This window comes from Gossypium raimondii, chromosome 10 (genome assembly GCF_025698545.1).
Source record: "Gossypium raimondii isolate GPD5lz chromosome 10, ASM2569854v1, whole genome shotgun sequence".
NCBI classification, from domain to species: Eukaryota; Viridiplantae; Streptophyta; class Magnoliopsida; order Malvales; family Malvaceae; genus Gossypium; species Gossypium raimondii.
In genome coordinates, this window is record NC_068574.1 from 3,149,978 (window position 1) to 3,168,760 (window position 18,783).

Genomic DNA, 18,783 nt, shown 5'->3' on the forward strand with positions numbered 1-18,783 from the left:
GTTCCCAAATTGACGATTGATTTTTTATATTAATCTCGTAAACTTATTCATAAATTGGGCCATCTACTAAAGTAAAAAAGCCCACAAAATTTTGAGAAAATTTGAACAAAAATATCAAACCCAAAAAATAAATTTAATAAAAAAATAAACCCATTTAAAATATAAGCTAAGCTCGAGTTTGAATATTCAAGACCCAAACCCAACCCATTTTTTAAGCTTGTAATGATTTATACTAAAATAATGTAAACATTAAAAATGTTAAAAAACTATATACAAAATTTTAATAAAAATATATATAATTATTAAATATTAAATTAAAAATTAAAATGAATAGATTTTAGTTTTAATTTTAAAAAAATACAAATTAGCTATCTACAAATATATGCAGATTTGAGCAAATTTTTAAGTCTATTTCAAGCCAAGCTAACTAAGCACGAGCAAGCATAAAAAATATTAATATCAAGCCTAAATCCGATCCAACTAATAAACACCTCAATCAATAACCCCTCATTTCCTTGAAATAATGTTGGACCAAAAACACATTTTGTTCAAGTTAGTCTCAAATATTTCCTTAAAATAAGTTTAAAAAAAAATTAAGTCCTAATATGAACCAATTGCCTAGTTCAAGCTATAATACAAGAAAAATTGCCAAGTTCAAGAATTAACTAAGATAGGCCTAAAAAAGGACTAACCCTCAAATTTACTACAAAACTTGTGAAATAAAGCCAGTAAATTTCTTTTACTAAAGCATCCTAGTTGGCTTTGAAAAACAAAAACCACGGCGAAAAGAGTTCAAAACATTGGATGATACTTAATATTGAAGACAATGACAATAACATAACAAACCAGTTCCAAGTAAACAAAATGAGATATTAAAATAAAGAAAATTCAACTTCAACCTCTCTGATGTGGCCTAGGCTTCTCAAATGAAATCAATATCCAATCAACAAACTTGTAGATGTTCACTAACAAAAATTGTAGAACTACAATCACTTCAACTCACTTTCATTTCATCAAATGAGAGAACTTACATAAACAAGTTAGGCTTTGATGCCTTGTAGGTTGTCTTCAGCTTCCTGGTAGGTGGCCTTACCTTCTTGAACACCAATGGGAACTTGATTTTGGAGTTGTGGAACTGCTTGGTGCTATCTCTCTTGCATAGCTTGGCTGGGATTGTTGCAGTTTTGATAATCTGGATGCAAGGGAAACGGACTCTGTGGCGAGAAGCCATCTCAGTGTACATCTGTTCAACAGCTCCGTTCAAAGTAGTGTCACGGTACTCTTTGTACATGTTGTGGTAACCAGTTCGGCTTTGGTACCGGAGCCAGATACCGTAATTCTTAATCTTGGTAGGGTTCTTCTCAAAAATCTGCAGAGAGATTTCAGTTAGATATAGGGCATTGAAAAGAAAAACAAAAAGTTGTATCCCGAATCATGTTCCCTTCGGTGTATTGGAAACCAAGATGCACCGCATTCCCTTCGGTGTATTGGAAACCAAGATGCACCGCACTAACTACGGCTTTTCCTTTTTCTGATAAAGATTCCACAATATAGAGAGTAAATGAATTCTGGTCAACAAGCAAGGAAAGAGCTAGGGGATTAAAAAAAGCCTAAATCATTCAATTTCAAGAAACTTTTCAAATTCAACGTCTTACATACGAACTACGAAGCATCAAAAAGTAATTTGACCAAACAAATCATTCAATGCAATCACAATCAGCAAAGCAAAGAATGAATAAGCTAAATGATCAATATGCATGAACTTCTTAAAGTGTTAATAAAGTTAGCTGGAAAGCCTAAAATCAGATATTTCTTAGCTACCTAAGTTCCCTGCTCGCTTATGAACATGAGTTCCAGTGTATATTGGACAGACACAAGCAAAACATTGGCAATTAACACAATAGTTTCAGACATTAATCAACATAACCCTAGCTATAAAAATTGAATGGAAAGGATGCTTTTCTTATTCAAATTTCCACACATCATCCCACAATAAATCACTTCGTACAGAGTGAATTATCAAACGGAAAACACTGAGTATAAACCTCATTGATGGCAAGGACTTGACCATTGCTCTTCTTAACCTTCTTCAGCTTCCTCAAGAAGTACCTAATGAATATCAAAGGAGACACAAAAATCATAACCCATCAACAACAAGCAAATGGGAATTTAAAGTTAACCAAAAAAGATACAGAAGGGCATGAAAAAAATAACTAACCAGAACTTGGATTTTGCCCGAACCTCATTGGTGGCCCAGAGCTTCATCCTATAGATCTTGGGATGCTCATCGCTCTCTGTTGGGTGAGCCCTTCCAACAACTTGGTACTGATGAAACTGCAACCATTACCAAAACCAAAATCAAACTTTTCTGTCTACCCCTCCCCCATTTCTCATATTAATTCAAATACAGCTTAAAGCAACACTCCTCCCTTTAATTACTTAAAAGATCCATAAACCTGCATATTTACTGACAACTTTCTAGCCAACATGAAATAAAGAAAATTTCGAATGGACCGAAACCAAGCATAACTTAACATAATAAAATCACCATAAAATTTGTGAAGCTAAATGAGGGAAACAGAGGGAGTAGCGGCGTTGCCCACTTACCCTGAAAGTAACCATTTTTGAGGGAAAGTAAGTATCTGAAGGAGTCGCGGCCCTCTCTCAATTAGGGTTTTGTCATATCAAAACGTATATATACAACTATCTTTTCGAAATTGGGTCGGGTATACTGTATTTAGATTGGGTTTAACATATTTCTCAATCTCGACCCAAATTATTATTAGTATTGACCCAATATGAATCTTGATTTTTCGGCCCAAAATGAATACAATCTTCCTTTTCACCAGTTTCACGAGTCTCAGCATCTGACTTTTCATCAGCTTTCTTAGTGTTAGGTGGACATCCGGTTTAGCCCGAAGATCTATCCAAAAAGTAAAAGAGGTTAGCAAATATATAGGACTGAAAAATAGATTTTGGTAAAAAGTTGAGACCCATTTTCTAAATAGATTGGGTCTCAAGTAAGCTTTTTTGTCCGGGCCCAACCCAGCCCAATTTTGTAAAAAAAAAACTACTGCTTTTTATTGCTGTTTTGTAACTGCTTTGGTGCTGTTAATGTTTTAATATTGTATAATTATTATTTTATTATTAATTTTTCTATTATTTTAAAAGTATTTGTTTGCTAAGTTGAATCTATTTAGTATTATTAAGTATAAGTATTTTTTTAATTTATTTCTAATTTATTGAAGAACATTTATTTTAATATTTTTAATGTATTTAATCTATATTTTTTAAATTTTATTTTTATATCGAAATAATAATATAAAAATTAATATGAGCGTGCTAGACCTAACTCAAATTTTAAAGTTTTTATTTGAATTAAATTTAGACAAAATTTTATACTCGTCTTTTAAGTCGGGCCGAGCGAATGCCTAAAATTCTATCATCATTCACTTCAATAAACACCGCTAGTGACCACTTCCATTCATCATTCACTACAACATTAAAGGAATTCATAACCTTTTAATTAGTTTATTGTAAACTCAAAAAAATTGTGTTATTCCTTGAATATAGCATAAAGATTGGTTGACCAGACTTGAACCAAATTTGCTTTCATATTTTCGATCCTTCAAAATGTTGCAGGTACTACAAAACACATTTAAAAGAAGTATTTTTAAATTACATAATTCATCTATTCATTAGATTTTTCTTTATTTTTAAGTAAATTTAAAATAATTATTATATAAATATTTAATTAATAATCTTAATTTTTAAAATTTTGATGAATAATTAATCAAATAAAAATAATAATTAGATAATTTATTCATTTGATTTAACTTAAATATTCGTTTATTATTTTTTCTATTTGAAATTTTGATTTTAACATAATTAAAAAATCAATTACAACATTTTTAGAAAAAGCACTGTTTTAAATTAAGTAATTTCTATATTTATTAGATTTTATAATTATTTTCAAATATTTAATTTTAACTTATGTAATTTATATGTTCATTAAATAAGCTAAAGTGGGCCAATTAGGTAAAACTTTTAGATACAAATTATCTCATCAGATCTACTAAAACAACCAATTAGAATAAGCCACGTGTATGTAAAAAAATCAATGTTCTTTTCCAGTATATCTTCTCCAATTTTCAACCAAAAACTAATGTTGATAACGCAGAATATCCAGATTAACATATAATAAAGAAATTATTTATAGAAGAAATCTTTAAAAAAAATTTGGATTTAATATTATAAGATTGCATGTGATTTTAGGGAAAGTCAGTCACTAAGCTAGAAAAGGGGAAAGGGAAAGGAGCCCGCTGACGGTCTTTTTTGTCGAGAACGATAGCGGCGAGGAGCAACGCACAGTGGCTCACAACAACGGTCAATGAAGGAAAAGAACAGAGAGTTGAGAGAAAAAAGAAAAAAGAATAGGAAAAAAAATTGAAGCCGCCCCTTAGAAACCTAAAAATATAAAATGAATTTATTGAAATGAAAATTAAAAGTTCAAATGAAAAAAAATTAATTTAACAAGTATAAAAATTAAATTAAATTTTCAAACACATGGCAGAAGATGATAGGTTAAAATTTTAAAAAATTAACAAAGTTAATCAAGTGCCAATTAATATCAACTATCAAGCATGTACAAGTTGCCAAGTTCTTACATTTACTCTAAAAAAGTTAGACAAAAAAATTTTAAACCTTTATATGAACCATTCCCATGTTTTGGGATTTAACTTGGACAAAACAAAAATTCAAGCCTTAAAACAAAAATAATTGCTTAGGTTCAAACCCAAATGTAAGAACAATTGCCTAACTTACCAAATTCAAGTCCCCAAAAAATGATTCACCATCAAATTTATTAGAAAACTTGCGAAATAAAGCCAGCAATTTCTTTTACTAAAGCATCCTAATTGCCTTCAAGAAACAAAAACCCTGGCCAATAAAGTTCAAACATTGCAAACCAGCTCATCGAAGTAAACAAAATGTGATAGTAAATTAAAGAAAATTCAACTTCAACCAGTCAGATGTGGCCTAGGCTTCTCAAATGAAAAACAATATCCAATCAACAAACTGACAGACGTTCACTACCAAAAATTTTAGAACTATAAACCACATCAACTCTCTTTTCATTGCAATGAGAGAACTTACATAAACAAGTTAGGTTTTGATGCCTTGTAAGTGGTCTTCAGCTTCCTGGTAGGCGGCCTTACCTTCTTGAACACCAATGGGAACTTGATTTTGGAGTTGTGGAATTGCTTGGTGCTATCTCTCTTGCATAGCTTGGCTGGGATAGTTGCAGTCTTGATAATCTGGATACATGGGAACCGGACTCTGTGGCGAGAAGCCATCTCAGTGTACATTTGTTCAACAGCTCCGTTTAGAGTAGTGTCACGGTATTCCTTGTACATGTTATGATAACCGGTACGGCTTTGGTACCGGAGCCATATACCATAATTCTTGATCTTGGTAGGGTTCTTCTCAAATATCTGCAGAGAAATTTGATTTAGATACTAGGCATTAGAAAGAATATCAAAGAATGCATCAGAAATTGTGTTGCCTTGGGTGCACAGATGATCAATAAACAATCACTAACTACAGCAATTTTTTCCTGGATAAGGATTCCACCACATGGCCAGTAAATGAATTCTGGTCAGCAAGAAAAGAAAAGAGATAGGGATAAAAAAAAGAAAACCTAAATCATCCAATTTTAATTCCAGGAATTGCTTTTCGAATTCAGTCTTACATATGAAACCCCAAAAAGTTATGTGACCAAATAAATCATTTAATGCAATCACAATCAGCAAAACAAAGATGAATAAGCTACAAAGTACAATTTTCTAAAACGAAGTCAGTAAGAAAGCCTTAAAATCAGATATTTCTTGGATATCTATGCTCCCTGCTGCTCTCAAAACAAATTTAAAGAGCTTAAGAACACAATCTCCAGTGTAAATTGAAGAGTAATGAGCTAAACATTGGCAATCCCACACAAAGTAGCTTCAGACAATAATCAACATACGCTAGCTATAAAAAATAATGCAAAGGATGCGTTTCTTATTCAAATTTCCACACATTATCCCACAATAAATCACTTGATACAGAGTGGATTATCAAAGAAATAACACTGAGAATATACCTCATTGATGGCAAGGACTTGACCAATGCTCTTCTTAACCTTCTTCAGCTTCCTCAAGAAGTACCTAATGAACATCAAAGGAGACACAAAAATCAGAAACCCGTCAACATAAAGCAAATGGGAAATAAAGTAAACCAAAAAATCCATGAAAATAATCACTAACCAGAACTTGGATTTGGCCCGAACCTCATTGGTGGCCCAGAGCTTCATCCTATAGATCTTGGGATGCTCATCGCTCTCTGCTGGGTGAGCCCTTCCAACAACTTGGTACTGGTGAAACTGCAACCAAAACCAAAACCAATATCAAACTTTTCTTCTTTTTTTCTCTCATTTCTCATATTAATTCAAATACAGCTTAAAGCAACACTCCTCCCTTTAATGAGTGAGACAAACCCATTAAACCAGTAAAAGACAAGTGTTTTTAATCCCATATTTACTAACAACTTTCTAGCCAAAATGCAATAAAGAAAATTTCGAACGGATCGAAACCAAGCATAACATCACATACTAAAATCGCTATCAAATTTGTGAAGCTAAAAGAGGGAAATAGAGGGAGTAGCGGCGTTGATCTGAGAAAAGAGAAGGCGTTGCCCACTTACCCTGAAAGTAACCATTTTTGAGGGAAAGATAGTATCTGAAGAAGTCACGGCCCTCTCTCAATTAGGGTTTTGTCATTATCAAAAACGTTTATATACTACTTAGCTTTTAGAAATTGGATTGGGCATAGTGTTTTTAGACGAGTTCCTGTTATTAAATGGGTTTAACAAATTTCTAAACATCAACCCAAATGGTTATAAATTAAAGATCTTATATTAGTATAAGCCCAATATGAATCTTGAATTATTCTTATTCGGCCCAAAATTAATACAATATTTTGAGTCATCTCTTAAATAAAATTAGATTATGGTAGACTTGACTAAAATAAATATATGTAATAAAACTTTAAAAATTAATATGATAATTAAATATATTTTGGTTGAAATGGTAAAGCTGAGATATTTAAAATTATTTTATTTTATTGATTGAGTCTTAGTTCGATTGGTATCGTTATTATTACTAGTGCAGGAAGATGAGGGTTCGAGTGCGCTGAAATGTATTATTCTTATATTTAAGGATTGGGACGAAGTTATGGGTAGTTCTAAGATTGTATTAAAAAGGAGATTCTAACCATATGGATGAAAAAAAATAATGTTGGGAGAATTTTAGTTCTATTTAAATATTCAACTCTATTCGGTTTCAAATTTAATTGAGATCTAATATGACTATTAAGTATCGAGAAATTAAGAAGAAAAGTGTTACTTTTATAGAAAAGGGCATTTATGGTAAAGCAACAAGTTGTGGCCGGTTAAACATAACATCTTATTTTAGTTAATTTATGACTTAAAAAAAATCCAGATATCTTTAGCCTTTTGTATTTAGGGTTAACATAAAATTGGAAATTTTGAATAAAAGATTCAGAAATATTGAGAGGAAGAAAATAACACCTTTTTATGACTAATATAACTAAGGGGAACAAAATTTGAAGATGGGGTGAAAATGATGTAAAGATATTATGCAGATTTAAGGCCTATGTAAGCAGCACATAAAGCCAACACAGAGGAAACAGCATATGCACCAGCAACAATCATTGGCTCTTGGAGTCCACATAGTTCTAGATGATGATGCAAAGGTGCCATTTTAAACAATCGACTCCCGCTTCCATGATACTGTTTAGTTGCTTTAAAGTATACCACCTGACAAAATACAGAGTCGATTATCATCGACATTCATCCATAGTTGCAGCAATGATGTATTATGCAATGTCGGAAAGTTGAACCGATAACACAATCAATGAGGGTAACTCAGAGCAACTACATAGTACATGTTTAGAACAAATACTGATTCATGCACTAATAATTAGAGGCAATGGAAAATAGCACAAGATTCAGACATTTAACTTGAATAGCATACCTGCATAACAACTGATGATGCTTCCAAAACAAACAAACCAGATGCAATGAATAAGGGAAAGAACATTCCAGTACAAGCGGCCATTGCAGCTAATGCGCCACCGAGGGCCGATGATCCAGTATCACCCATAATTACACCTGCTTTGTACTGGTTGTGGAAAAGAAAACCAATGCAGGCCCCAGCCATGGCTGTCCCGAATACACTAAGTTCTGATGGGGATGGAGAAATAACATTTCGTTTTGAAGAAGGTAAATACTTGTAAAGAGCATAAGAGAAGCTTAAAATTTACAATCATATTTTAGTGTTTCACTAAGCTGGATGCAATAATAAAATATTAATAAATATGATAAGATGAAAAACAATGGAAGAAGTCAGAAAACTTCAACAAATCAAGGAGTAGGCTTTAAAATATTGTTTTGCACGTCATCTGGATGATGCAACTCAAAAGTGGAATCATGTGTCTTTAAAAATGTTATTGCAGCAATAGCCAATGAATAAGCTGTGAAAGACGATAAATGCATGCGACATCTCAAACTAACGATATTTGCTTGTTCAAAGGAATCTATACTAACCTGGGCATATTGGAAGCACCGCAATTGACATTCCAATAAAAGCTAATGAAGCAGTCCCAGCAGCAAGACCATCAAGACCATCTGTTATGTTAACCCCCTTTCCCATGGAAACAAAACAAAGTGGAGTCAACAATAGGTAAAATTTTCCCAAGCACAGCAGGCCCAACGGTGCAGGTAGAGGAACCAGCATTTTCCTGCAATAAAAGTTAAAAATGGTTTAAGAGAAAACCAAATGCATCATTTGAGCATTAAACACAACATGAAATATAGTCTTCAACCAACAGTCTAACACATAAACAGAAGCAATGGGAGAAGAAATGTGAAAGACCAAATGGTAGTTTATTTACTCGAGCAATCATCCATTAAAGACCTCTTTTCTTATATTCATATAACTGCTACAATTCCCCCTAACAGCTCTTGTATGATAACTCTCCTTCACTAAGTTTAACCAAATTATTTTCTTTCTTTTTTCTCAAAAGAAAAGTTAAGGAAACTTATTATTTTGTCATAAATTTTCTGGCACAAGATTAGATATGTGAGTTACCACCATCAGATAAATCTGATTCAAATTAGGTACAAGAAGATATACATGCCATAGGGTGACGATAAACGTGTAGAATCCAACCAAAATGAAAACCAAATCCCAACAGCTGCCTGTAATGACAAACAGTTCAAGATCAGAGCCAAAAAAGGTTAAAACCAACGCCTAAAGTGACAAGGATGGAACTTATATGATTAAAGAAAGAGGCAAAGGAAAAATGTAGCTACCTCCAAAAGTAGCCTTAACAATGGATCTATACCATTGCTCTTTTGCTTGGTGGAACCTAAGGCGTCATCAAGAAGTCCAATTGTAGCAAATGCCAAGGTTGCTGCTGCAGTAGCACCAACTTCAGCAGAAGAAAAACCAGTTGCAAATCTCGCAACAGCTATACCAACCGGTATAAAAAAAAGTCCACCCATCGTTGGGGTCCTCTTCTTTGTCAAATATTTTTCTGGCCCTATTTTCTTAACTATTTGGTAAAACTTAAAAATTCTAAGCAATGGGATACCAACATAACCAGCACACAAAGCTAAGATCAAAGATATCAAAAACGGGGAAGTCAAGTAGAATGGCGCTAAAGGTAGCCTAACAATTTTCCATCCACACCAATCCACAAGTAAAAGAACCATTGTCAGGAAGATTATAAGAGCCAAGTTCATTATCATCCCAGGGTATATCCTGCAATTAATTTAGCAATCCGTCAACAAAAGCCTTGAAAAGGGTATAAATTCATGTAAGTTTAATTATGTTTTCAGTCCCTGCAGTCTTCAAACTTTTGAAATTTAGTCCTGTTTTAAAATTAAAGTCCAAATCATAACACTATTAACACATAATCAATTCAATAACACTTTAATTTTTAAACCAGAGAAGTAGAAGGAGTAAATTCATGAAATTAAAAGCACTAGGACTAAAATTCAAAAGTCAGAAGAATACAAGGAACTGGGGGGGGGGGGGAAATTAGACCGTTTATGTATCAGAAAACTCATAAAAAAAAAGGAGCTTGCTTGTGTCTTTTTAGGCCTTTTCCACGCAAAGCAATCCGACGGGAAGCCTTGGCTAGAGCTTCTTCGAGTGGCAAATCCTCATCAGACAAAGAATTTAATACCAAATCCCCATCGCTATCTGACGAATGCACATAAGCTGCCACCGAATCCTCTTCAATGGTCCAGTCATCAAACGAAGAAATTCCCACCGAGTCCTAAAACAATAACCAAAATAATAATAAAAATCATTTCAGAAACCACATTGAAAAAAGTGTCATTACTTACATCATCGGTGGCGTTGACTCTAACAACATCGTTTCCGGATCGCCGCCTTCGGTCCTGTACATTTTTGGATCGCTTGATCTGTAACTTGAGAGGAGAGTAGAAACTCGACGTAACGGGAACGCAGAACCGAGGAGATGAAACGGGGAGGGAGGTGCGTCGTTTTGGGGGTGGAGTGAGTCCCGAATAAGAGAAATGGTGTAGAGTTAAAGATGATGAATGAGATCGCATGACTGAAGTTTTCATTTGAAGGAGAGATTAGAGGCCATTCGACAGAATTAACTGAAAAATGGTGGATGCAAAAAAAAAAAAAAAAAGACCAACAGAAAATAACTGATCATGTTTAAAAAGGAAAAATACCTCGTAAACACCGGTAACGTGGAGACTGTGGGTTTCAAAGCGTGACGCGCCCTTCGCGTGGGGACATTTGAATCTATGGACATTTGATTATCTATGGGTTGCTTACGTTTGAGCCCCAATATTATAATCCATCCTGATAATAGGTTGGTCCCGATTGATACAGAATTCTATTTTCATTTTTTTAGGTCCCTGGAATAATTAGTGAATTACAACTCTATTGTATCGCAATAGGTGCATTGGTCTTTGCGGCCTCGATGCTTTTTGCCGGTTGGTTCCATTATCACAAAGCGGCCCCAATATTAGCTTGGTTCCAATATGTGGAATCTATGTTGAATCACCATTTAGCAGGGTTACTGGGGCTTGGGTCCCTTTCTTGGGCGGGGCATCAAGTACATGTATCTTTACCGATAAACCAATTTCTAAATCTTTGGGTAGACCCTAAAGAGATCCCACTTCCCATGAATTTATCTTGAATCGTGATCTTTGGCTCAACTTTATCCCGCTTTTGAGGAGCAACCCCATTTTTACCTTGAATTGGTCAAAATATGCGAATTTCTTACTTTTCGTGGAGGATTAGATCCAATGATCTGGGGTCTATGGTTGACTGATATTGCACACCATCATTTAGCTATTGCAATTCTTTTCCTAATAGCGGGTCACATGTATAAGACCAACAGGGGCATTGGGCATAGCCTAAAAGATATTTTAGAGGCTCATAAATGTCCATTTACAGGCTAAGGGCATAAAGGACTATATGAAATCCTAACAACATCATGGCAGACTTAAAAAAGTATTTAAAATTTTACTAAAGCTTAATCCATATTAAAAATGTTAAATTTAAGTCTGATAATTATAATTTTTTTAGATTATTTTATATATAAAAATTAATTTAAAAAAGTATAAGATATTAAATACACTAAAAATATTAAAATAAATATTTCTTAACAAATTAAAAATACAAAAAAATATACGCATGTGATTCGGGCCAAGCTCAAGTAAAAAATTCTATCTGATGCTTGACCTGTTTAGAAAACGAGTCTTATTTTTTAACCAAACCCATTTTTTAGATTTATATTTTTGCCCAAATCCTTCAATTTTTCGAACGGGTATTCAGACTTGAACAGATGACCGATCTAGTTGAAATCTATGTATTTTTAAAAAAAATTTACAATTATAAATAGAGTATAATTACAAGCATAAAATCAAAGTAAAACAAATAAAAATTGAACCAGACAAATCTATTTAGTTAATTTTATGTGTATAATTATACCAAATTAAAGTTCATATATCAAATTGCACATTGAAGCAAAATTCATGTATAATTTTAATATTTATCCCTATTTATTACCTTATAAAAAATTTATCATTTTTCAATTAAATTAAAACCTAATTAATTTATACCACCATCTCAATCTATATATATATATATCATCCTTCACTATGATAAAACATTTCCCATAGTTTTAGAGTTATTAGTACAAAACCGTCTGCTATTGAACAAACCCCAAAATAATGTAACAAAATCAAGGCATACATGGCATGCCAGGACGAAAGATCAATAAAACCCATTCCTAGTTCCCACAACTCCTGGATGAAAGTAAACCTGTCATTGGTGAGCCGAATTTGGGCATGAAAAGTTTTCATCACAAACAGTCGGACTCAAACCAAGTTTGATTTAAATAATATAAGATACATTTCAATTCAAATTGAGTTATAAAAATGTATAAATATTTATATAAAATATATTTCTAATATTTTATTAATATATGAACAAGAAAATTGATCCTCACTGCTTGGAAGTGAACAATCAATTATATTGTGCATCCAATGATAAAGAACCAAATTATTTTCGCTAAAAATTTAATTGATATGAACATAATCCAAAAACAAGAACCATGTAGCTGGTATTTTTATCACGATGCCAGTTCTTAAATATAAGCTAACAGCATCACTAAGTAAATAATCCATATTTGGGTTTCAAAACTTAGCCTTTGAAACAATATAATAGAAAACCCGCTTCCAGCTTTCCACATCTGTACAATTCCACAGTCACAATAACCAACACGTTAGGCAAGATTATACCAGACGCAAAAGCACAGCTCACTAGCCTTGCCTAGAAACCAGTGGTCTTCCGCGTCCCATTGTGAATCCCCTCGTTCCATCAGGCATTCTAGGGCCTGGGGGTGGCTTTGATGGTTCAATGGCATGAGATGAGGATGTCGTTCCATGGCCTGTATAACATAATATATTATCAAGCAAATTATTATCATATGGGAATGAAGGGAAAACAAAGAGCTTAGAACTGTGGGATATTCTGATACCAAGTCCATTTGTACCCCGAGTTCTTGGTTTCCTTGCTCGTCCTCTGTTTCTAGGTCGATGCCCATTTTTCTCCTTGGACAAATTCTCGCCATCCTAAGATTAGAAAGCAAATAAATATTTAAAAACACAGACAATATAAATATTTAAAAACCCAGACAATCTTTTACTTATCTACAATCTTTTACTTACCTACGAGAATGGTTCCCAATGCATGCCTAGTTCTAACTCAGTCTGCAGAGTAAAATATGGAAACTCCACTATGCCAAATTCAAGAAAAATAAAAAGAAACAAGCCATTCAACATCCATTTAATTTATTTCATCCGTTTCTTCCAAAATAAAATAAATAGTGTTGTATGCCTGCCCTCCTAATTCACCACATATTCTTGCACTTATAGAGGAAGTGTTGCCATTTTTTAGTGGAATTTAGAGCCTACCTCATCATCTGGTAAACCTTCATGATGCTGATTTGAGGCGTTATTCTCATCATCTCCCGTTTGATCAGATGCTCGAGCATTGCTGTTCTTTTCAGCAGGGTCAGGTCCTCTCCAAGCTGGCCTTCGCTGAGCATGTTTGCCCTATAACAAGGTGAAGAACATTAATACCAATTTATTCCCAAAGTTTGAGATGTAAAAGAAACAGGAATATTACCATTATTCGCTTAAGAAGCTTAACATGCATGCCATTTCTCCAGTCACGTTCATCATTCAAGGTAGCCACCTGGTCCCATAACCAGAGGAGCTCAAAATCAATTAATCATGATTATAATATCCCAAAAGGAAAAATACAGTTGATTAAAATACTTTGTCGACACTTACAGCTTTTTCAGCAGCCTCCACTGTCTCATACTCCACTAGGGCATGTAACTACACCCAAAACCAGGAAATTAAGCAGATCATAAACAAGGCTATATACATGTAAAGAAAGTATAGCTACAAACAGTGAGCAAGTAAAATAGCCAACCTGAAAGTTTGAAAAACTAGCAAAACAACACTGGATCTATTTCAGAACGAACTGTAACTAGAATCAGGAATCTTTCTCTCTAATCCATTTCAAAAAGGGTCATAATTGCATTGACACTGGATGTTACAAAACCAAGGGGTTTTCAAACTAAACGACAATATAGGAAGAAACCTGTTCTAGATAGCTCTTATAAAGAAAACCTGTCATGCTTACAAATCTATGCCAAACTCAAAGATGGTCACAGACACCAAACATCATAAATTTTACGTACAAACTTAATTAAATACCACAATAACAATGCATGCTAATATGCCAACCAATTCATTACAAACCACAAATAACACAAAAATGCTCTTCAGTAATTATTCAGTTCAAAACTTTGTATGATATTTTCAAGAAAGCATGTCTGATCTAAATGCAACAACTGGTTAGGTTATTAGAACAAGGATTGAGAAGAGAAAAAGAAGGGTAAAGGACAAAAGATTGACTAGTTAGACAAAAAATAATCCGACTAGTTAGAAACCAATTCCATACCTTGCTGCTGACCAAAAGATCTACCCTAACACTCTTCTTTGACTCTTCCACAGCATGTGGATCGCGGAGGGATATATTCTTGATGCTGAAAATCCAAAAGGAAATCTACAATCATTTAAAGAAGGAAGCACAAACATCATACTTAACGGCAAGAAGGAATGAGCACATTTCCTTTATAAGGGAAAAATCGTACTTTCCGACTTCACCAAATATCCTCCTAATGTTCTCCACTGAATGATCCTCTGGAAGATTTTCTACCAAAACAGTGAATAACTAGGGTCCACAAATTAGATGTCAATTAAAGATACAAATATGAGAATGAAACCATTAAGTTCCCATAAAAGAAATACCTTAGGGTCCCTGACCTCAATAGATGGAAGAGAATTGCGACGCTTCACCATCTTCCCATCAGAACTAACAACCTAGGACATTTCAATGAAATTAAAAATTAATGGCTGAGAGAAAGAACAAATTCTGAATCTTTTTAAATTGAAATTGAAAAAAAATTCTAAATCTTCTTGAATTGAAATTGTAGCCTTTGAATCCGTATTACATCAGCAAGTCAGGGCCATATTGCAGTTATTGCATAAGAAAAATGGCTATCTTTACGAGGAGTGAGAGTCTAGAAACATACAAGTAGGGAAGACTCTTTAAGCGCAGCGACTATTGATGGATAACTTCTGCTGAGTCTTTTCATTCTCCTAAAAGACGCAATTACTGATATAGCAACTGCAATGAACAGAAAAATAAAACATATGCATGTAAATAACAAGATACCATGATTATAAGAATAGGTATTTCAATCTGACATAAGGAAGGCTTCACCTTGCAACAACAATAAAGTAAATAATAACTTAGTCATACAACAATGCTAGAAAACTAAAGAGGCTACTCTATATCCACCTTCAACGGTTTTCAACTGATCACTGGAATTGTCCACGAAACAAACATAGATGAAAATGCACAGACAGTAGAATTGAAAGTGGATGCATCTGTCACTTTCCAGGTAAAGTGACATGAAGGCATGCAAAAAAGGGACACGTGTATATCCATTTTGTTCCAAATTGACGAATTAAAGTGTTGCTAACCTGATTACCAGAACTAAAAACACAGGAGGAATAGAAAATATATAAGCTCAAATTAGTAGGTTTATGTGATCAATCTTGGCAACCATTAACTGTTGAAGCTGCTTACAAGGATACATAATATATAAGCAGTACGTTGCCCATTCAGTTATTAAGGAGAGAAGTTTGGACACAGTTACCAAGCCCTTCCCATCTCACTTGTAGGGGAATTCTATGATCAACTACTCTTTTCACTGCTTGAGGAAAATTCAAAAGATAACTTTCTCATGGTTTCACTCAAAACCGCAAAATTCATGGGTTTGACATACGTACTTGCTATTTCTCAATTTCATCATCACAAACAAATTTTTATACACCATTATCCATAAGTTACTTCAAAACCAAATTCAACTCCACATTCTTAAACTTCCCATACAGTGAAGGCAACCAAAAATTGAAATCCATGCATATTGGGAATCTGCTTAATCCCTTTTACGATATTGCACATTAACTTGTTGGTGATCAGAGTGATCACTGGTCATTTCCACACAGCAAAACTAATCATGGCTACAAGTCGAAACATAATATCATTATCCAAACGTGAAATCAGCCTTCAACGCATTGTGCATATGGTATAATCACGCTGTATTCTTAATGCTTGGCAGCGAATATTAGTCACTTACCAAAACCTTCTTTGTTCTTCTTAGTCAGACTCATCATGTACTTATCCGTCGGCAAATTTTCATCGCTGAAATAATATTCCACCTACGAAATACGGACAAATGCAGATATATGAATAGAGAATTAAAGACTTCATGTAAACAACAACACAAATGAAAACATAAAAGATTAAACGGGAATGAAAAATTGTAGGATCATCATTTCAAGAACGCAAGTGAGGAGGAATTCGTGCCCTTGCCTGCTTAATGATCTTATTTTTGAGATCATCAGTAAGGACAGCAGTCGCCGACGAGTTCTCCTGATTCTGCTTTTGATCCCGATTTTGACCGTTAGCGTGGTCGTGATCCTCCTCAGACGGAGGAGATAAAGTCTCAATCTCCTCCTCTGCCTCGACGGATCCGACGGGAATGAGATCAAGAGAATCGCGCGGCGGAGAGAGCGGGGTAGGACCAGCGGTGGCGATGGTAGGCTCCACGTGGCTGTCCATCTTGGAGAGAGAGTAGGGAGGCAAGGAAAAAGTTAATTATTAAACGGAGGCAACTAATTCAAAAAACCCCCGCCCTTTCTCTTTATTTCCTTTCTCCTCCACTCTCTGGAAAATCTTTGTTTGATCTCTGCGGGACCCTTTTATAGTGAAACCGAACTTTCCATTTAAGCCAACAGGGGTTTTCTGTCATTTCGGATGAACTTTGTGCTATTCTGCTTTTGTCATTTCGGATGAATATTGGATCATAACTATTGAATTATAAGTTTTGGTTTACTCTGAAACTTTATAAAAAAAATTATTTTATTCATTTATTTAACTATTTTTAAACTTGTAATATTTGTTAAATCACTCAAAATTGATAGAAGTTAATTTTGTTAACGTAATATTCACATGGAAGTTTATGCATACATCATTTAGCATTTAATTATATTTTTACATTTAAAGATAACTAATAATTTACTAACGTGGCATCCACGTGACAATCCACATCGCATTAATTTTGGAGGTGATTTGACAAACAACGAAGTTTAAGAGTTTAAAGAGCTTAAAATTTAAATAGGGAGCTAAAATGACTTTTTCTTGTAAAGTCATTATGCCATAATTTTTTTTGACAAATAAAAAACTAGTTAAAATGTGTCGTAGGACTTGTACTCTTCACAAATATAGAATTTAGTCTATATTTTTATTTTAAGAATTTTGTCTCTCTATTTTTATATTTCTAAATTTAGGTTTAATTATTAACCGTGTTAACAATTATACTTGAATTATAAAAGTGAAAAAATAAATAGACTAAATTTTAAAAATAAAATTATGAAAATTAAATTTCAAATTTGTAAACAGTAGAGAAACTATAATACATTTTAACCTAAAACAATCCATACTTTAATAGTACAAAATTTAAAATATACATTTGTGTCACTCTTATATATTATTTTTATCATTTGTACTAACTTAAATTTTTTATGAGTTTTAACTAAGCCAATAGTGGATTGATAAAGGACTTACCTTGAAATCAAATCTTTAACTAACACCATATCCTATATTTAAAATTTCTAATGAAAATTTATTTTGATTTTCTTTTAGAATTTTAGAGAATTTATATAAATATATTTAATTCAAAACACATGTATCGCGGCAATTCATGGTTTAATTAATTGTAAATGTCATGTCATACATTTAATAGATTATACATGTCAACTTTACATTTAATATTATTGGATTAAATTGATTAATCGAGTGTATTTTAAATACCTTTATAAATAGGGATATTACCATATCTCTCTAAAATGGTAAATATTTATTTTAGTTTTTATAGTTTTTAAAATTATAAGTTAATTTAATGGTAAAATATACTTTAATCTTTCAATGATGAACTTTAAAATTTTAAAATAATAAAAACAAAATTATATTTAAACTTTTTTTATAATTCTATAATTTAATTTTGACCTACAAATATAAAATTGTAGCTTCATCAGTCATTATAAATTAGAATTTTTTAGAAAGAGTGGGCATAATTTAAAAGCAAAAAAATATTTTATGCTTAAAATTTGTCTTCCGATATCAAAGGTAAGATCCGGCACTTGTGTGTTGTGACATTCACTTGATGGGCATGGAATCGTTAAGAAAATTGAGATGTCATAATCCCTCACTAGCTTTCAAGCACAAAGATGATTCTCAAATCTCAACCAAATCTATTTTGTAAAGTTATCTTAAAAAAAAAATTTACAATTTAGTTATTAAACTATTTGAAAGTTTTTATTTAAGTTAATGAATTATTCAAATATTTTTATTTAAATTACTGGATTAAAATTTTTCGTTTTTTATAAAAAAAGTTTCACCAACAAATTTCAAGTGACGATTTGACGATTGGTACAGTGAATCAGTACCCATCAATGAGTAGAAAAATA

The 18,783-nt window shown here is 33.1% G+C and overlaps 3 protein-coding genes and 1 pseudogene across 7 annotated transcripts; 1 reads left to right on the forward strand and 3 right to left on the reverse strand.

Annotated features, from left to right (window-relative positions):
* Nucleotides 1–791: 791 nt before the first annotated feature.
* On the reverse strand, nt 792–6,793 carry LOC105776930 (60S ribosomal protein L18a). Of its 2 annotated transcripts, none has more exons than XM_052622151.1 (4): nt 6,739–6,793; nt 2,219–2,334; nt 2,046–2,109; nt 792–1,369 (listed from the first exon to the last, which is right to left on the reverse strand). In XM_052622151.1, exons 1-4 carry the CDS (start codon nt 6,751–6,753, stop codon nt 1,028–1,030), a joined length of 537 nt encoding a protein of 178 aa, XP_052478111.1. In that variant the 5' UTR covers nt 6,754–6,793; the 3' UTR covers nt 792–1,027. The 2 variants fall into 2 exon arrangements, with proteins under 2 accessions (XP_052478111.1, XP_012455353.1); XM_012599899.2 differs by lacking the exon at nt 6,739–6,793 and adding an exon at nt 2,608–2,717.
* An 809-nt stretch (nt 6,794–7,602) lies between these two features.
* On the reverse strand, nt 7,603–10,946 carry LOC105778716 (phospho-N-acetylmuramoyl-pentapeptide-transferase homolog). 2 transcript variants are annotated; one of them, XM_012602471.2, is made up of 8 exons: nt 10,828–10,946; nt 10,471–10,700; nt 10,207–10,400; nt 9,430–9,880; nt 9,251–9,315; nt 8,662–8,855; nt 8,090–8,298; nt 7,603–7,872 (listed from the first exon to the last, which is right to left on the reverse strand). In XM_012602471.2, exons 2-8 carry the CDS (start codon nt 10,696–10,698, stop codon nt 7,690–7,692), a joined length of 1,524 nt encoding a protein of 507 aa, XP_012457925.1. In that variant the 5' UTR covers nt 10,699–10,700; nt 10,828–10,946; the 3' UTR covers nt 7,603–7,689. The 2 variants fall into 2 exon arrangements, with proteins under 2 accessions (XP_012457925.1, XP_012457924.1); XM_012602470.2 differs by lacking the exon at nt 10,828–10,946 and having other exon boundaries at nt 10,471–10,784.
* Nucleotides 10,807–11,613, forward strand: LOC128033819 (photosystem I P700 chlorophyll a apoprotein A1-like; annotated as a pseudogene).
* Nucleotides 11,614–12,658: 1,045 nt separating this feature from the next.
* Nucleotides 12,659–16,997, reverse strand: LOC105777953 (la-related protein 6A). 3 transcript variants are annotated; one of them, XM_052621963.1, is made up of 11 exons: nt 16,628–16,996; nt 16,392–16,473; nt 15,279–15,373; nt 14,995–15,066; nt 14,838–14,917; nt 14,645–14,729; nt 13,966–14,013; nt 13,799–13,867; nt 13,585–13,725; nt 13,164–13,242; nt 12,659–13,058 (listed from the first exon to the last, which is right to left on the reverse strand). In XM_052621963.1, exons 1-11 carry the CDS (start codon nt 16,874–16,876, stop codon nt 12,931–12,933), a joined length of 1,128 nt encoding a protein of 375 aa, XP_052477923.1. In that variant the 5' UTR covers nt 16,877–16,996; the 3' UTR covers nt 12,659–12,930. The 3 variants fall into 3 exon arrangements, with proteins under 3 accessions (XP_052477923.1, XP_012456941.1, XP_052477924.1); XM_012601487.2 differs by having other exon boundaries at nt 13,149–13,242; nt 16,628–16,995; XM_052621964.1 differs by lacking the exons at nt 12,659–13,058; nt 13,164–13,242 and adding an exon at nt 13,260–13,406 and having other exon boundaries at nt 16,628–16,997.
* Nucleotides 16,998–18,783: the final 1,786 nt, after the last annotated feature.

Excerpts from the sequence above, each read along its gene's own strand:
- LOC105776930 (XM_052622151.1), bottom strand. Across the intron at positions 2,110-2,218 it reads CGGGCAAAATCCAAGTTCTG|GTACTTCTTGAGGAAGCTGA; the intron begins GTTAGTTATTTT and ends GATATTCATTAG. Across the intron at positions 1,370-2,045 it reads AAGTCCTTGCCATCAATGAG|ATTTTTGAGAAGAACCCTAC; the intron begins GTTTATACTCAG and ends ATCTCTCTGCAG.
- LOC105778716 (XM_012602470.2), bottom strand. The coding sequence starts at position 10,713 with ATGAAAACTTCAGTCATGCGATCTCATTCATCATCTTTAACTCTACAC. Across the intron at positions 8,299-8,661 it reads GGTGCTTCCAATATGCCCAG|AACTTAGTGTATTCGGGACA; the intron begins GTTAGTATAGAT and ends CATCCCCATCAG. Across the intron at positions 7,873-8,089 it reads CATCATCAGTTGTTATGCAG|GTGGTATACTTTAAAGCAAC; the intron begins GTATGCTATTCA and ends GTATTTTGTCAG.
- LOC105777953 (XM_012601487.2), bottom strand. The coding sequence starts at position 16,876 with ATGGACAGCCACGTGGAGCCTACCATCGCCACCGCTGGTCCTACCCCG. Across the intron at positions 14,730-14,837 it reads ATATTTGGTGAAGTCGGAAA|CATCAAGAATATATCCCTCC; the intron begins GTACGATTTTTC and ends TTGGATTTTCAG. Across the intron at positions 13,726-13,798 it reads AGCTTCTTAAGCGAATAATG|GGCAAACATGCTCAGCGAAG; the intron begins GTAATATTCCTG and ends ACCTTGTTATAG.